This window comes from Podarcis liolepis (assembly GCF_965112155.1).
Source record: "Podarcis liolepis genome assembly, chromosome: 16".
Classification (NCBI taxonomy): Eukaryota; Metazoa; Chordata; class Lepidosauria; order Squamata; family Lacertidae; genus Podarcis; species Podarcis liolepis.
This window is the reverse complement of record NC_139567.1, coordinates 41,501,334-41,519,761: the sequence shown is the minus strand read 5'-3', so window position 1 is coordinate 41,519,761 and position 18,428 is coordinate 41,501,334. Positions and strand designations below refer to the sequence as shown.

Here is an 18,428-nt window from a genome sequence, read left to right as displayed (position 1 = left end):
ACAGGGCTGCTTTCAGATGTCTTCTAAATTGACATCTGGTGGGAGGGTGTTCCACGGGGCAGGTGCCACTACCGAGAAGGCCCTCTGCCTGGTTCCCTGTAACTTGGCTTCTTGCAGTGAGGGAACCATCAGAAGGCCCTTGGCAGTGGACCTCAGCGTCCGGGCAGAACGGACACTGAGTTCCGTTCTGAGTACACTGAAGATGTTCAATATGCACAGTTTGTTCCAGAGCAGCTCTCTCAGGATTGAGTCAAAGGCTCCTTTCAGGTCCAGAAATGTTGTATACAGTTTTTGATGAAGAGCAGTAGAGTATTTATTCAGTTGGTGACACATTGATCCAAGGTAGCTTTACCCTAGCAAAACCTGCTTGGGACCTCCAAATTGGGATACCCACTGGGTAAGCTTTCTCAGAAGATGCTTAGCATAGAGCTTTTCCACTATGGAGGAAGGGGAGTTAAGGATTTGCCCCCCAGCAATGTAACTTCTGATGGCTGACGTTTTGGAAGACATTGGGTTGCCCAAGGATTTCGCCTGTTCAGGGTCGTATCAGAGTCTGAAGGGACCCTTGGAACGGCACCCTTTTGTGGAACTCCCTTCAGTGCCCCCCATTATACGGTGCGACCTCGGTTTATGAACGTAATCCGTTCCGGAAGTCCGTTCTTAAACCAAAACCGTTCTTAAACCGAGGCACGCTTTTCCTAATGAGGCCTCCCGCCACCGGTGCCCTTCCACCATTCGGATTCTGTTCTTAGACCAAGTTCTCAAACCGGGACACTATTTCTGGTTTTGCAGAGTTCGTAAACCAAGTCGTTCTTAAACCGAGGTACCACTGTTTGTTATTTGGTGGGAGTACTGCAGTTGGAGAATGGTGGACTCACAGAATTGTAGAGCAGGAAGATTCCACTACACCGCGTTTTAATGTATGCTTCCCTTCTCCACCATTAAATGCATTTTTGTATATATCATTTGGTGGGAGATCTGCATCACAAAATCCGGAGAAGTACACATACTGGTTTAGGAAGCACAAATGAGATAGTTTTTCATCAAAAGGCGAATAAAACTGAAATGCTCCTCCATGCCTCAAGTACAGGTTATGACCAGGGAACTGTGGGAAATTAAAAATAGCACCTGTATCATCTCATCACTCTCTTTGGGAACCCCTGCTCTAACCACTACACCACATTGCCCTTCCCCAGTAATGCATTTTTGGACAATTGGCTCTCCCCTCTCATTGGGGAACTGCATTTTGCATCATGTACAGTTGTGCCTCGCAAGACGAAAAGAATCCGTTCCGCAAGTCTCTTCGTCTAGCGGTTTTTTGTCTTGCGAAGCAAGCCCATTAGCGGATTTAGCGGCTTAGCGGATCAGCTGATTAGCGGCTTAGCGGATCAGCTGTTAAGCAGCTTAGCGGATCAGCTGATAAGCGGCTTAGCGGATCAGCTGTTAAGCGGCTTAGCAGCTTGGGAAAAAGGGGGGGAAAGGAAAAAAACCCCGCAGGAACTCGCAAGACATTTTCGTCTTGCGAAGCAAGCCCATAGGAAATTCGTTTTGCGAAGCACCTCCAAAACGGAAAACCCTTTCGTCTAGCGGGTTTTCCGTCTTGCGAGGCATTCGTCTTGCGGGGCACCACTGTATTGTTTCTGGGAACTGCAAAGTAGGTAAACTCAGATTAAAATGCAAATGGATGCAAATTCCACCTCCATCAGCCCCTCCCATCCAGGAACTCTCTCATTAACCGACTTTCCCCTTCAAAAGCCATTGATGGGGCCCCTTCTCTGCTTTTGCCCTTCTCTTTCTGAGGATGCGGCACAGACCACCCCGCCTGCCCCTTTTATCTTTCCTCCTCCGCACTTGTTGCTGCCTTTGCCATGGCAACGGAGGGGGCTGTTTGTGCAGGTTGCCAGGGTTTCTCTTCCTGCACAATCAGTCTTGGCAGTGAGCGAAGGTAATTGACACCGAAAACTGGTCCAGTTGGAAAGAAAACCAGGCCCGGAGTCTTGCTCTGTCTGGCCCGGAGCGGAGACCCTCCTGTCAATGATTTAGCAGCCAGCATCCTGCTTCCTGCAGTGGCCAATCGGATGCTTCCAAATAGCCGATAAGCAGGGTACCAATGCAGCTACCCTGTTTTGCCTCTGTGGGAGTCACTGCTCTCATCTTCAGCCAAACGGCTGTTCTCAATAATAGATTATTGTATTTTAATATTCTGTTGGAAGCCGCCCAGAGTGGCTGGGGAAACCCAGCCAGATGGGCAGAGTATAATTATTATTATTATTATTATTATTATTATTATTATTATTATTATTATTATTATTATCTGATGCTCAAGCCCAACAGCAGCCTCCCCTCCTGTGGTTTCCAACATCTGGGATTCACAATCACAGCCGTTGTGGCCTCCTCCATAGATTTGTCTGACCCTCTTTCAAAGCTATCCAGGTTGGTTGTCATCTCTGCCTCCTGCAGCAGTAAAAGTCTAAAATCTTCCAACATTCAGCTTTTCTGGATAACCCCGCTTAGTTCCTGTGCTCTGAGATTTAAATTGGCAATGGGAGTAAGTTCCTTTTCTCCGGCGCTCAAGCCCCACTCACACCTGCTTGCCGGCATCTCAGCCTCAGTTTTCCCCATCTGGTAAATGGGAACAAAGCAATTGATAAATAGGCTGTCAGGCATTCTGCTGCTGTGGGAATCTGCCTTTCCCACTGCCCCACTTCCCTTCCCTTTCCTTCTTCCCTTCCCCTGCGAACGTTTGGGTCATGGGACCTGCCGGATGAGAAGCCGCCAAGTTTGGAAGCCGAGCCCCACCAACAATGTCAAGTTCAGCAGGTTAAGGAAACACAGTGATGTCACCTGACCCTGTTTGTTCAGAGCTGCCTTGAAACAGCTGGGCGAAGGATGGTGGCTGGTTTGGGACACGCAGCCAAGTGAAATGAATTCCAGTTTCACTTCTTCATTTTTGGATTTCCATTGAGAGTTGATTTTTGCGACAACAATAGTTCATTACCGACTGAATTTGCACCCTGACCTTCCTTTCCAAGGAGACCATGGTGGCAGGCAGATACGGAATTTAAAAAAAGAATGAAAACAAAGCAAAAACAGATCAAAACATTATCGATTAAAAGCAGTTTTGGTTAAAAAAAACATTGTAAGAGCAATGACAGATAAAAACCTTCTTCTGCCCTGTGATCAAGGGATTTTCCAGGGCCGGAAAATTCTTCAGCCACTGAACGCCTGGATAAAGAGGAATACTGTTCCCACTTCTGGTTGCCATGCTTCAGAAAGGATATTGTAGAGTGGAAAAAGGTTCAGAAAAGGGCAGCCGTCATGCTCAAGGGGGATGGAGCAAGTCAAGCTGCTCCTCTTCTCCTAGCGGCACATTGTTAACCTTTGGAACTCACTGCCACAGGAGGCAGGGATGGCCTCTGAGTTGGATGGCTTTAAAAGATGATTAGACAAGTTGATGGAGGACTAATGACAAACCTAGACAGCATCTTAAATAGCAGAGACATCACCTTGCCAACAAAGGTCCGTATACTTAAAGCTATGGTTTTCCCAGTAGTGATGTATGGAAGTGAGAGCTGGACCATAAAGAAGGCTGATCGCCGAAGAATGGATGCTTTTGAATTATGGTGCTGGAGGAGACTCTTGAAAGTCCCATGGTCTGCAAGAAGATCAAACCTCTCCATTCTGAAGGAAATCAGCCCTGAGTGCTCACTGGAAGGACAGACCCTGAAGCTGAGGCTCCAATACTTTGGCCACCTCATGAGAAGAGAAGACTCCCTGGAAAAGACCCTGATGTTGGGAAAGATGGAGGGCACAAGGAGAAGGGAACGACAGAGGACGAGATGGTTGCACAGTGTTCTCGAAGCTACCAGCATGAGTTTGACCAAACTGCGGGAGGCAGTAGAAGACAGGAGTGCCTGGCGTGCTCTGGTCCATGGGGTCACGAAGAGTCGGACATGACTAAACGACTCAACGACAACAACATGTTCAGGAGCCAAGGTGTTTCGAGGTCCAAGGTATGACTGTAGTGCAATATGTCTTCCATCTGTTGTTGCCCACAGAGTCTGTCTCCGTTCGGCACCTGTTGTACCGTCCTCCCGGGATGGCAGAAGGCATAGGTTGAAAACGTAGCTCGGTATAAGCAAAGTGTAGTTAGAGGCTGGCCGGAGATTCGACAGGCTCTAAAATGGACCGTCACTTAACTCCAGTATATGCTTTTAAAATTACTGCGTGCACACACAAGAAATTGCATTTATCCAAACTCTTGGGGCCGTCCCACAGCTACGAGCAGGTAAGGGAAAGAGAGAAAGAAATCCCAAAACTTGTGCTCAGAGTGGCCCCTATCCAGGAAGCAAGGTGGAGCCCTTAAAACAGGCATAGGCAAACTTGGCCCTCCAGATGTTTTGGGACTACAACTCCCATCATCCCTAGCTAACAGGACCAGTGGCCAGGGATGATGGGAACTGTAGTCTCAAAACATCTGGAGGGTTGAGTGTGCCTATGCCTGGCTTAAAAGCTCTTTACCTACTGGGTTACCCAAGCCGACCCAATGCGAAAATAGACTTTAAATTCTCCCTCTTGCTCTTCCAAGCAAGGGGAAGCCTTAGAAATCCTTTCTGCCACGGGAAACCCTAAGCACACCTGGTGCAAAAAAAGCTTTTGAGCTCTCCATTTGGCTTGGATTGAATTTGCGCAGTTTTGAGGAGCCTGCCCTCAGCCGCGTATACAGTTGAAATCACTGCGAGTTAAACGTGCGTCAGGTGCGGTTGTACTTTATGCGCTCCAGGTCCAGAACCGGCAGCTGGGTTTTCCTTTGTTTGTTTTGTTTCTGTGTGTTTTTGCCATGCGCTGCCTCTTCCCTCTGGGAATGCAGCAGACGGGCAAATATGCTTCTGTGCGATATGGAGCCAAGGCCAAACCACCTGTGCCGTCGCTATCGATCTCTGGCGGGAGCCTCGTGGGCAAAAAGAGACACTTGGGGGTGGGCTGGCTCTGCATTTGGGATCCCGGGGCCTCGAGGAATCAATATTTACGGAAACGGATCCCAAGTGTTGTGTCTTTCCTGGCTCGGTTTGGAAGACAGGAAATTTTTCTTTCCAAGGGATGATTTTGACGCCTGAGCCTTAGATTCTTTTTCTGCCATATAAACACACACACACACACACACACACAGTGGTACCTCGGGTTACATACGCTTCAGGTTACAGACTCCGCTAACCCAGAAATATTACCTTGGGTTAAGAACTTTGCTTCAGGATGAGAACAGAAATTGCTCAGCAGCGATGTGGCAGCAGCGAGAGGCCCCATTAGCTAAAGTGGTGCTTCAGGTTAAGAACAGTTTCAGGTTAAGAACGGATCTCCGGAACTAAGTAAGTACCTAACCAGAGGTACCAGTGTGTGTGTGTGTGTGTGTGTGTGTGTGTGTGTGTGTATCAGATCTGCTATCTATACCCTGCTTGCAAATTCTCTCCTCCCCTTGTTATTGAAGTATGTCAATTCAAATAACAGAAGCACAAAAAGAAAAAAGCAGTACAATATATCTGGAAGAGACTTGAATCAGGTAAGCAGGGTACAGTGGTACCTCGGGTTACAGACGCTTCAGGTTACAGACGCTTCAGACGCTTCAGGTTACAGACTCTGCTAACCCAGAAATAGTACCTTGGGTTAAGAACTTTGCTTCAGGATGAGAACAGAAATTGTGCAGTGGCAGTGGGAGGCCCCATTAGCTAAAGTGGTGCTTCAGGTTAAGAACAGTTTCAGGTTAAGAACGGGCCTCCGGAACGAATTAAGTTCTTAACCCGAGGTACCACTGTACTTAGGAACATCAGAAAAGCCAAATTTAATGCTGTGGTATAGAGAAGGAGTTCCGTGTGTCTGTGTTTGTTGTGTAAAGGATAAAATCCCCTCTGAAAGCACAGAATTTTTCCGGATCCTCTAAGCCTTTGGCAACACATAATTTATATGTTGCTTTATCAGCTAGTGCTAAACTTCTTTTCAAGGGATGATTCCGACGCCTGGGGCTTGGATTCTCTGTCGGCCTCTTTTATTTTTCAAGAGCGGATCTGCGAATCTCTCTTTATATACTCTGCTTGCAAATGTCACCCTCGACAAAGTCAAATATTGAATGTATGCACCTTCCTAACTGTTGAATGGGGACATATTATGTTGACGGCTCTGGCCTGCCTGCTGTTTTTAGGGGGGGGGTGTCAAAGCGGGTGCTCATTTGTTTCCCTGCATCTGTCCTTTTGCTGGGTTTTCTAGTTAAAAGATGCCAGGGGGTTTTAAAAAAGGCAATCAGGATGCCGTTGGAAAAGCTGTCCAGTGGTTCTGCCATTGGGAAAACTAGCCAGCCGGAAGCAGGGCAGAAGGGCAACAGCCGATTCCTGTTTTGCCCCATTATTTGGTATTTTAATATCATTTTTAATTGACTTTACATATAAGCCTCCTCCTGAATAGAAGCCATACGCAGGCAAAACAAGCCTGCACTCAGAACTCGGGACTGTCATTTCACATCCAAAGCACCATTACTCACTGGGTAGCCCAAAGGTGGAAAGAGGAAGCCGTCCCAACCAGAGAAGATTGGCAAACTGTCAATGGACTATTCTGAAATGGCTAAATGAACTGGAAAGCTCAGAAATGAAGATGACAAGAAATTTGAAAAGGAATGGGAAATGTTTATTATGCATTTACAAAAGTATTGTAAACAGGTTCATACACTGGCAGGATTTAAAGAACACTTGTAACTGTAGAAATAGTATAAGAAATTTGAGGTGGAAAAATAATTTGGAGTAGAAATGATACGCAGTTGAAGAAGAAAACTAAGGAACCGGGGAGAGGGGAGTCACGGGATTTGGAGAATCCCATTTTATGGATTTGATGGCTTTTGTGTATAATTTGTTGTTGTTGTTTGTTTGCTTGTTGTTTTATTTTCACTATCTTTGTTGAAAATAATAATAATAATAATAATAATAATAATAATAATAATAATATGAAAGCAAAGCACCATTACTCATTGGAACTGGCATGGTTATGGGTGCTACATAATACTCATTCCAGTAAAAAATTGGTCTTTTAGCCCTTTGGAACTCCCTGCCTATTGACTTCAGGCAGGTGCCTTCACTGTACTCTTTTCGGCGCTTGCTAAAAACATTTTTGTTCAGACAAGCCTACCCAGATATCTAGAATGCTAGTGTTTTTTTTTAGTTTATTGCTGGCTTTAGTGTTTTAACTGTTTCCCTTTGAAATTTCATTTAATATATTTCACACACCCCTGTTTTCCTCCAGGTTTGATGTCGCCGTCTGCCCTGCGTGGTTTGTCGCCATGGCCGATACAATCTTTGGCAACGGGAACGACCAGTGGGTCTGCCCCAATGACAGGCAGCTAGCATTGCGGGCCAAGTATGTCTCTCTCTTTTTCACCCCACGCTGGGGCAATTTCCAACTGGGGGGGATATCCTTTGTATGCTGATGCTGTGATAACCCAATAAATAAATAAATAAATAGAACTGCCTGCCAATATTAGCTGCTGATTCCAAAAAAAACGCTCATTTGTGAGTACAGTGGTACCTCAGGTTACATACGCTTCAGGTTACAGACTCCGCTAACCCAGAAATAGTGCTTCAGGTTAAGAACAGAAATCGTGCTCTGGTGGCGCGGCAGCAGCAGGAGGCCCCATTAGCTAAAGTGGTGCTTCAGGTTAAGAACAGTTTCAGGTTAAGAACCGACCTTTGGAACGAATTAAGTCCTTAACCCAAGGTACCACTCTATTTCAAGGGCAGCTTAAGGGACATGATGGCCAGAGGCCAAAGTAGACAGAGCAGCAAACGAAAAAATTTGGACCCTCTCTCAGATCTGCCGTATTGTGTGGAAATGAATTCTCATCACAAAAATATGAATTTCTGAAGTTCTGCTTGCAGAAACTTCGTTTAAACGTTACAAAACAAACGATGCATTGTCTCATATATTTCCATCATTACGTATACTTAATCCCAGTATAAGGCTCGAGGACATATCTTTGCTAAAAACCAGCTTTTTCAGCTTAAAAAATAACCCCCAGAAGATCTCTGTCCCCCCCTCTTTTTCCAGCTTGCTTGCATCTTGGCCAACACCCAGGGAGATCTGTGTGCGCTTGGGAAAACAGCACATGACTCTGGAGTGGTCCGGGCTACCTTCAACAGCATAAGCAAACACTCTGAAAACCTGTGACTCAATCATAAAGCTGCCCCCCCCCCACCTTTGCGATGGAAAAATACAAGCCTTCTGCCAATGTGTCCGTACATTCTGCACCCTAATTTAAATGCAATGCAATTTCAACGGTGCACCGTTTTATGTAACGTTGATTAAATAACTTCCGACATCCCAGACCCTGAGATTTCAGAGCCCGGACGTGAGACTTAGGGGTGGCCCCTGGTGATGTCAGAGGAGGTGGAGCCAGTGATGTCATAGGGGCGGGCCCTGGGAATGTCTGTTAAGCGCAGCGCAACTGCGGAGAGCCTGTCATTCAAAAAAAGGAAATGAAAACAGAGACCTCAAATGAGTCAATTTGTTGTTTAGTTGTTTAGTCATGTCCGACTCTTCGTGACCCCCTGGACCAGAGCATGCCAGGCACTCCTGTCTTCCACTGCCTCCCGCAGTTTGGTCAAACTCATGCTGGTAGCTTCGAGAACACTGTCCCACCATCTCACCCTCTGTCGTCCCCTTCTCCTTGCGCCCTCCATCTTTCCCAACATCAGGGTCTTTTCCAGGGAGTCTTCTCTTCTCATGAGGCGGCCAAAGTATTGGAGCCTCAGCTTCAGGATCTGAGTTAATACTGGGTGGAAATCAAGCATTAGCTAAAGGGGGTGTTCTCAAGTCCAGCTGAATGAGGGGACCATTCCTTCTCACCTGGTTAGGGAGCCTGGGTAGGGGAGCTGCGCTTGCCCACCTGGAGATTCACACCCCCGCCACCTGCCGCCTCTTCCTGGATGGCAGGCACACCTGGAGTCTTCAGGTTAGCCCTGTGGGGCGGAAGGTGTCTGGCAACCCCTTCATCCTGCCCGTTGGTTAGAGGCAGGGCATGGAAATGAGAAGTGATGGAGGAGGCAGGGAAGTCACCCTCTGCCCACAATTCGCGGCTGAGCCACGTCCTTCTTCATCGGGGGCTGGAACAGGCTGGGTTGATCTTGACCCCCTCCCTTCCCTCCATGTGGAAATTAAATCACACAGGAAGGTGTCAGGGTGCTCGACAAATACTGCTCAATATTGACATGAGTCTACCAATTGTGTGTGGGTTTGATTGCCTTGTACGTGCCCTGCTTGGCTTCCCGGAAGGTTGTAAAATTGAAGATTAAAAATGGGATTGCTTGGATTTATTTTCTTAGTTCTTTTTTTTTTTTAATTAAACCTTCCTGTCCAAGTCGTTCCCCCTCCACCCGGCCCTCCTGTGATGTTTTTACTGCGAGTGATTTGTTACTGTCTTGTTATTTTGTGGCATCGGGGTAGTATTTCATCCCTTTGGCTCCCTGTCTTCAGTTTGCTTAGGAAGCTGCCTTGTGCTGAGTTAGACCCATGGGTCCATCTACTGCCCACACTGGCTGGCAGCAGCTCTCCTGGGTTTCAGTCGGGGGGACATTCCCACCCCATTTGGAGACCCTGGGGATTGAACCGGGGACATTTTGCATGTAATAATCATAATCATAATTTATTATTTATACCCTGCCCATCCGGCTGGGCTTCCTCAGCCACTCTGGGCGGCTTCAAAAAAAATATTAAAATACTCTAATACATCAAACATTAAAAGCTTCCCTAAACAGGGCTGCCTTCAGATGTCTTCTAAAAGTCTGGTAGTTGTTGTTGTTCTCTTTGACGTCTGGTGGGAGGGCGTTCCACAGGGAGGGCGCCACCACCGAGAAGGCCCTCTGTCTGGTTCCCTGTAGCGTTGCTTCTTGCAGTGAGGGAACCACCAGAAGGCCCTCGGAGCTGGACCTCAGTGTCCGGGTAGAACAACGGGGGTGGAGACGCTCCTTCAGGTATACTGGACCGAGGCCATTTAGGGCTTTCAAGGTCAGCACCAACACTTTGAATTGTGCTCGGAAACATACTGGGAGCCAATGTAGGTCTTTCAAGACCAGTGTTATGTGGTCTTGGCGGCCGCCCCCAGTCACCAGTCTAGCTGCCGCATTCTGGATTAGTTGTAGTTTCTGGCTCACCTTCAAAGGTAGCCCCACGTAGAGCACAGATTCTCCTCCACCGAGCTGTGGCCCTTCCTTAGCCCAGATCTAAATGTACTTTTTTAAGGATCTACAAACTAGGTAATTTTTTTATAGAAAAAGTTAAACCTCTCCCCAGGCAGACTTGCCCAGCGCCTTCATTAAATTTCTTTAGGCGTCAGGCAAAAAAAATTCCTTTCTTCCCAGGCCTTTGGCTAATTAAACAATCTATGGCCTTTTAAACTCTCTCTCTCTCTCTGTGTGTGTGTGTCATAGCTGTCAAGTGTCCCTTATTTGAAGGGACAGTCCCTTATTCCAGCGCCATGTCCTGCTGCTGCCCCTTATTGATAGATGTCCCTTAAATGATGTCCCTTAAATTTCAAAGGAAGCAGCTCCTCTCCCTCCCTCCCTCCCTGCTGGCCAGGGAGGAGGGAGGTTCCAACTGTGTTGCTCACCCAATAAGAAGTCTAAGAACGACTGGGGGGTGGAGCTTGCATGCCTTGTGTGTGGCTAGTTAATGCAAGCTGAGGGGGGTTTTGAATGCTCGACGCCATTTTGTTGCACGTGCTGCTGCAAACTTTGCAGTGCAAAGCCAGGCCGGGGAGCCATCTTAAGTTGAGGCTGCATAGGCCTTGTGGTGCATGTGATTCAGATTCTATTCAGTTGAACCTCTGGTTACAAAGGTGGTTGGACAGTGTTCTCGAAGCTACCAGCATGAGTTTGACCAGACTGCAGGAGGACAGGAAGACTGGAGTGCCTGGAACAGGTGAGGCTGCAGGTCCCTTATTTTCAAGGCTGCAGGTCCCTTATTTTCAAATCTGTAAGTTGACAGCTATGGTGTGTGTGTGTGTGTGTGTGTGTGTGTGTGTGTGTGTGTGTGTTATCATTTGTTACTTTGGTCTGTTTTTTTGTGCTTTTATGTAAACTTCCCCATGATCCTCAGAAGAAGTGTGCTGTAGAGATTTAATAAAAAGAAATAAGCAAGCAAACCACCTAACTTGAGTGTATTGATTTTAAAGCACAACAGGCGGATTTGGTTTTTTAAAACTTATTTTTTCAAAAAGAAAGCGATGCAACGGCTGTTAGTACGGATTATTTCGTGTTTGTTAAGATTGTGATGGTTTTAGCATATATACTTGGACGAAGTTCTGTTAGTGTGCTCGGAAATGACGCTCAGATTGTTTGATTTTCCTAAATGTGTAACCGTTACGTGTAATTATTATTATTTTTTAAATCAATACCCTTGCTTCTTGACGAAGCTCTTCTTTCTCTCCCCCTCCTCTGAATTCCTTTCCTTCCAGGCTTCAGACCGGCTGGTCGGTGCACACGTTCCAAAGCAACCGGCAGAGGAAAACACAGGCGCTGAACGCCAAGGAGATGGAAGTCATCCTGGAAGTCGTCCGTCGGGCGGAGAAACTGGACGTTATTGAACAGCAGAGGATTGGGTACGGTTGCCGGCGCCTTCCTGTAGACCTGAGGGTTTCTCATTTCTTAAGAAGCTGCCTTAACACCACACCCCAGACCCTTGAGCCTTCTAGTCCAGTGCTGTCTGTACGGACTGGCAGCAGCTTCTCAGGGTTTCCAGAAAGGGAGCCTTTCCCGGCCGTGCCATGAGCCGCCAGTCTTTGAACCCAGGGCAATTGCACAGTGCTCTGCCCCTCAGTACCAGTTCTTCCCCTACAAATAAGGCAAGGTGCTAGACCTCATGGTTCTGAATGGCAACATAGGAAGCTGATTTATACTGAGTCAGACCATGGGGCTATCTAGATCTGTGTTGTCTACACTGGCTGGCAGAGGCTCTTCAGGTTTTTGGACTGGAGTCTCCCCCAGGCCTGCCTGATGGTGTCAGGATTGAACCTAAGACCTTCTGCATGCAAACCGATGGCTCTGTCACTGACCTGCAGCCCTCCTCCAATATCTCTCTCTAGAAATGTTGATAGGAGCGTGTCCTCTGTGGCTTAGCTGCCTTCTCCTGTTTCCTTACACCACTCATAATTTTCTCAAACCTCTTTAGCGGCAGCGGCTCTCCTGGTTTCCAGACAGGGGTCTCTCCTTTCCTTACCTGGAGATACCGGGATTCGAACCTGGGACCTTCTGAATGCAAATCAGATTCCAAACCACTCCGAGAGATGGGTACGGTTTGTTTGTTTATATACCGCTTTGGGGATCAAGGGCCCACCAAAGCGGTGAATGGAATATCCGTGCAAAGGACAAATGCAAGAAAGGAAATACAGAACTGCAGCGAAAAGAGTAGATTGGGAAAAGCCATATAAAATAGCGACATCACCAGATGAACTGCCCGTCACACTTAATAATGCATCTTTAAATAAAAATTATTATTATTATTATTATTATTATTGAGGTGCAGTCATGCTTCGCTCTGGAGCGTTCTGGATCTTGCATAACCCAGCTTGTTCCACATTCTGCCCTCCAACCGGCTGCTCCAGCCGCTTTCCTCGTAGCAAGCCCATCCATGAATGATTGCCCCAAGGTGGGTGCCCTTGCCCTAGTACCCCGAAGTGAAAATCCCCAAAGGGATAAATCCCTTTGGTGTCTTCTTCTTTGCAGCTGCCTCATCAGATAAACAGATATATCTGTCTGCACATGGTGGCATTCAGAAGACCTCACGCTCAACCCTTGGTCTCTCCAGGTCCTTGTAGCTCTGCCCTGGCCACACCCCCTCTCCTCAGCCACACCCCCTTTTCTCTAGGCCACGCCTCCCACCAGCCCTGATTCAAACCCCTCTCAAGGGTTTCTGCCTGGCTGGGATTTGTCCCTGAATTCTGGTAACGCCTTTTACTTGCCTTGATGGACAGAGGCAAAAGTGGCCTCCATTGCTCAATAATAATAATAATAATAATAATAATAATAATAATAATAATAATAAAGAATAATAATTTTTTATTTATACCTCGCCCATCTGGCTGGGTTTCCCCAGCCACTCTGGGCAGCTTCCAGCCGAATATTAAAAACAATACAGCATCAGACATTAAAAGCTTCCCTAAACGGAGCCGCCTTCAGATGGCTTTAAAAGTAAAACAGTTGTTTATTGCCTTGACATCTGCTGGGAGGGCGTTCCACAGGGTGGGTGCCACCACCGAGAAGGCCCTCTGCCTGGTTCCCTGTAACCTCATTTCTCGCAGGGAGGGAACCGCCAAAAGTCCCTCCTTGGAGCTGGACCTCAGTGTGCCTGGGGGAGGGAGGTGTTTTCTGTTGGGATTCGAGGGGCTGAGCCTTCAGCTTTGCTGCCCCTAATAATAATAATAATAATAATAATAATAATAATAATAATAATAAATTTATTATTTATACCCTGCCCATCTGGCTGAGTTTCCCCAAGTGTTAAAAACAATACAGCATTAAATATTAAAAACTTCCCTAAACAGGGCTGCCTTCAGATGTCTTTGAAAGATAAGATAGCTACTTATTTCCTTCACATCTGAAGGGAGGGTGTTCCACAGGGCGGGCGCCACTACTGAGAAGGCCCTGTGCCTGGTTACTGTAACCTCACTTCTTGCAATGAGGGAACCGCCAGAAGGCCCTCGGTGCTGGACCTCAGTGTCCGGGCTGAACGATGGAGGTGGAGACCCTCCTTCAGATATACAGGACTGAGGCCGTTTAGGGCTTTCAAGGTCAGCACCAACACTTTGAATTGTGCTCGGAAACGTACTGGGAGCCAATGAAGATATTTCAGGACCGGTGTTATGTGGTCTCAGCGGCCGCTCCCAGTCACCAGTCTAGCTGCCGCATTCTGGATGAATTGCAGTTTCTGGGTCACCTTCAAAGGTAGCCCCACGTAGAGCGCATTGCAGTAGTCCAAGCGGGAGATAACCAGAGCATGCACCACTCTGGCGAGACAGTCTGTGGGCAGGTAGGGTCTCATTCAGTTTTTGCCAGTGGCCCCTTCCAACATGCAGCCCCTGGAAGGTTGCCCTATGGGCAGGGCTGTCTTAAGCATATGTGGCATCGGGGTGTAAAGATCCGCCCGATGCCCCCCCTCCGTTTGCCCAGTCCCAGGTGCGCCCCCCGACCGGCTGCCTCAGCATCTTGCTGGCTTCGTTGCCCCCGAACTCGCGACACAGAGTCGCCCGCAGCACAGAGTGGCGCTCCGACCGACGGGCGGGCTCTTCCCCGGACTCAACTCTCGGGCCCCGGACTCTCAGCCTGATGCCCCTGAGAGGCCCCTAGCGCCTATAGGTAAGACGGCCCTTCCTATGGGGCTGGAAAAGCTTCCGCTTGCTCCTCGCCGTGCTGTAAAATGGGCAGCCCAGCCCAGAAATGGCTTCTTCCTCCACCTTGCAGAGCTGATTGAAGAGACCCATTAGCTGGTGGCGGTCTTAATGCTCTGCTTTTGAAAAGGAAAAGGTCCCGCGGTTGCCGTTTTCAGAACCGCAGCTGGCTGGCTGGCATTTCCCGAAGCAAATGAGGCCTTAATAGCTGGACGCTGTGAGGCCTGTTGTCGAAAGATCTTTAGAGCACGCTGGGCGCAGCGCTCCAGTCAGCACGGCACAGCCAACACGCCACTGTTGTTTCTCGACATCTTTCCCTTCATTACCCCGCAATTCCCTGGGAAGTGGGGTTTTTTTTTTGCCTGAGGTGATGAACTGGCTTAGGCCCTCCTCCTTGGCAAATTCCAGCTGAACAGTTTCTTAGCTGGAGTTATTAGCTCATTGTCGACAAAGCCCCCTTACCTCCCCCCGCTCCGAAAACCCATTCATTTGGTTGTTTATGCCTTCCAACTGGAGATATTTTCTGATCTTCTCAACCGTGGGTTTCTGGGCCCAGCAGATTCCTATTTTTCTGAGTCATAAATCCCTGAGCCCAGTGGATTTGGAAACTTTTCTTTTAAAAAGGCATGTGGTGAGGGGAAGAAAGAAAAAAACAGGCAGAGGAATCTGGGCGAAATAAGCAGAGTTTGGGGTTTCCCCCACCCTGGGCAAGGTGAGCTGTAAAATTGTCGGTGATTTAAAAATCCCGTCTAGGGTTGGACGACTGTTGTGATGGCTTATAGCAAGGACGGGGAAGGCTTGAGCCCAGGGGCCATGTGGGTGGCCCTCTGGGACTCTTTGCCTGGCCCCCGGGAAAATTCTTTGCCATCCAGGCAAGCGTGAGCATTATCAGAATTCCATAATGTCAGTCCCCCGAAAACACTTAAGGCAGGATTGGGGAGAGGCATGGGCTGGGGAGAAGGGGCATAGCTTGGGAGAGATCTGAGGGCCAGATAGAAAAGTATGGAGGGCCACATCCAGTCTCACTGGGGCCTGAGACTTCCCTGCCCTGGTGCTAGAGTATGACCTGAAGGAAATGGCAGAATTTGGTTTGCTATAAACATTTTTGTCTGGACAAGCCCACTTGGGTATCTAGAATGCCCAATGCATTCTAGATTTTAAGTTTATTGCTGGTTTTAATGATCTGAATGTTTTAAGTGTTTTTTTACCAATCATCAGTTTGGTTTTTTAAAAAACAAAAACAAATGATATATAATTTTTATGCAGTAAATAAAATAATAGGTTAAGATCCACATGGTGAGGCTGTCAAGGATGACGCAGAAGGAATGTTCTTACAGCTGTGGAACTCACTGCCACTGGAGCATGGCCGATATTGAGCTTGATTCCACCATGGTCACAGAAGAGCGTGGTGGGGATTTTGCTATGGGTGAAGGTAGCGGAGAGGGGGAGGAATTCAGTTCCGTTTGCATTTTACTGCGGACGTGCTTGACTCACACTTTCTGAAACAATACAGGAACTGAAGCGCAGTCAGCCTTTTGAAACCCGCTGTTCTCTGGATTTTGCAGCGCGGCTCTCCAACCCAAACGTGAGGACAATAAACATGCAAATTAGGACAAAAGTGTGCATTAAAATGAAAATAGCATGCAAAAAATGTGCTACGCTAGGGGGAATTGCTTTGCTCACTTTTGTATATTGGGAGAAATACCCACTATAAAAGGCTGGTTGAAACTTCTGCAAGGACTTTGTGGAGGGGGGGGGGGGATTCACAAACTGTCATGGAAACGAGGAGGATAGTGTGGAGGAAATGACAAACTGAGTTAATCCAAAATGACGACATGACGGATTCGCCCATCATAGCAGAACAGCCCAGGTTCAATCCCGGCCTGGTGTTGATAACGCCAAGGTTGCAGGTTCGATATCCGTATCGGACAGCGGCAAATTCTGAACCCTGGAGAGCGGCTGCCAACCAGTGCAGACACCACTGAGTTGGAAGAACCAATGGTCTGGCTCAGCAGAAGGCAGCATACTGTGTTTCTAATTGAATCGGCCTTTAATTCGCAACCATGAGGACTAGAATCTTGCTTCATCTGCAGTGGGGTAGGAGCTCTAAGGCAGCTCCCTATGTGTGGGGTCACGAATCCTCTGGAAATCCCTGCCTTGTGACAGCAGCCTGATGGAGGCTCTTGTTTTGCAGGCGCCTGGTGGAGCGACTGGAGAACATGCGGAAGAACGTGATGGGCAACGGCTTATCTCAGTGCCTCCTCTGCGGAGAGGCTCTGGGGCTGCTGGGGAGCACGGCTGTCTTTTGCCAAGACTGCAAAAAGGTGAGATTGCTGGTACCTGCAGAAGCGTCACTTAGTCCCGCTGCAGGTGGCCACCAAACCTCTGTTTAAAACCTTCAGGGAAGGAGAGCCCATCACCTCCCAAGGGAGTCCATTCCTCTGTCAAACAGCTCTTTTCGTCAGGACATTCTTCTTAATAAAAATAATAATTTATTATTTATACGCTGCTCATGGGACGCTGTGGGTTAAACCACAGAGCTTAGGACTTGCCGATCAGAAGGTTGCCAGTTCGAATCCCCGTGATGGGGTGAGCTCCCGTTGCTCGGTCCCTGCTCCTGCCAACCTAGCAGTTCGAAAGCACGTCAAAGTGCAAGTAGATAAATAGGTACCACTCCGGCGGGAAGGTAAACGGCGTTTCTGTGCACTGCTCTGGTTCGCCAGAAGTGGCTTAGTCATGCTGGCCACATGACCCGGAAGCTGTACGCCGGCTCCCTAGGCCAATAAAGCGAGATGAGCGCCGCAACCCCAGAGTCAGCCATGACTGGACCTAATGGTCAGGGGTCCCTTTACCTTTACTTTTATCCCATCTATCCAGCTAGGTTTCCCCAGCCACTTTGGGCGGTTTCCAACAAAATATTAAAAATACAAGAAAACATCAAACATGAAAAACTTCCCTAAACAGGGCTGCCTTCAGATGTCTTATAGAAATCAGTTGCTTATTTCCTTGACATCTGATGGGAGGGTGTTCCACAGGGCGGGCACCACTACTGAAAAGGCCCTGCGCCTGGTTCCTTGTAACCTCATTTCTTGCAGGGAGGGAACCGCCAGAACCTCTGTTCAGGCTGAACGATGGGGGTGGAGACACTCCTTCAGGTCTACTCGGCTGAGGCCGTTTAGGGCTTTCAAGGTCAGGACCAACACTTTGAATTGTGCCTGGAAACCACATTGGGGGGCCAATGTAGGTCTTTCAGGTCTTATATGTAGGTCTTATATGCTCTCAGTGGCTGCTCGCAGTCACTAGTCTAGCTGCCGCATTCTGGATTAATTGCATCAATAGGAGTATAGCATCTAGATCAAGGGAAGTAATAGTGCCACTGTATTCTGCTCTGGTCAGACCTCACCTGGAGTACTGTGTCCAGTTCTGGGCACCACAGTTCAAGAAGGACACTGACAAACTGGAACGTGTCCAGAGGAGGGCAACCAAAATGGTCAAAGGCCTGGAAACGATGCCTTATGAGGAACGGCTAAGGGAGCTGGGCATGTTTAGCCTGGAGAAGAGGAGGTTAAGGGGTGATATGATAGCCATGTTCAAATATATAAAAGGATGTCACATAGAGGAGGGAGAAAGGTTGTTTTCTGCTGCTCCAGAGAAACGGACACGGAGCAATGGATCCAAACTACAAGAAAGAAGATTCCACCTAAACATTAGGAAGACCTTCCTGACAGTAAGAGCTGTTCGACAGTGGAATTTGCTGCCAAGGAGTGTGGTGGAGTCTCCTCCTTTGGAGGTCTTTAAGCAGAGGCTTGACAACCATATGTCAGGAGTGCTCTGATGGTGTTTCCTGCTTGGCAGGGGGTTGGACTCGATGGCCCTTGTGGTCTCTTCCAACTCTATGATTCTATGATTCTAGTTTCCAGGTTGCCTTCACAGGTAGCCCTACGTAGAGCACTTTGCAGTAGTCCAAGCGGAAGATGACTAGAGCATGCACCACTCTGGCGAGAGAGTCTGTGGG

General features: G+C 48.0%; 1 protein-coding gene and 1 long non-coding RNA gene across 3 annotated transcripts in view; one reads left to right on the top strand and one right to left on the bottom strand.

Moving 5' to 3' along the window:
• LOC310695547 overlaps positions 1–7,982 on the bottom strand; it is a 132,170-nt gene extending 124,188 nt beyond the window's left edge. The window contains exon 1 of the long non-coding RNA XR_014520149.1: positions 7,564–7,982. This is a non-coding gene — a long non-coding RNA (uncharacterized lncRNA). The remainder of the gene's footprint in view (positions 1–7,563) is intronic.
• Positions 1–18,428, top strand: part of RPH3AL (rabphilin 3A like (without C2 domains)) — a 54,934-nt gene that overhangs the window by 3,113 nt on the left and 33,393 nt on the right. For both annotated transcript variants that reach the window (XM_083480098.1, XM_083480097.1), the window contains exons 2-4: positions 7,282–7,395; positions 11,486–11,629; positions 16,608–16,737. In XM_083480098.1, the coding sequence (XP_083336224.1) occupies positions 7,319–7,395; positions 11,486–11,629; positions 16,608–16,737 (351 nt within the window). In that variant the 5' untranslated portion in view covers positions 7,282–7,318. The remainder of the gene's footprint in view (positions 1–7,281; positions 7,396–11,485; positions 11,630–16,607; positions 16,738–18,428) is intronic.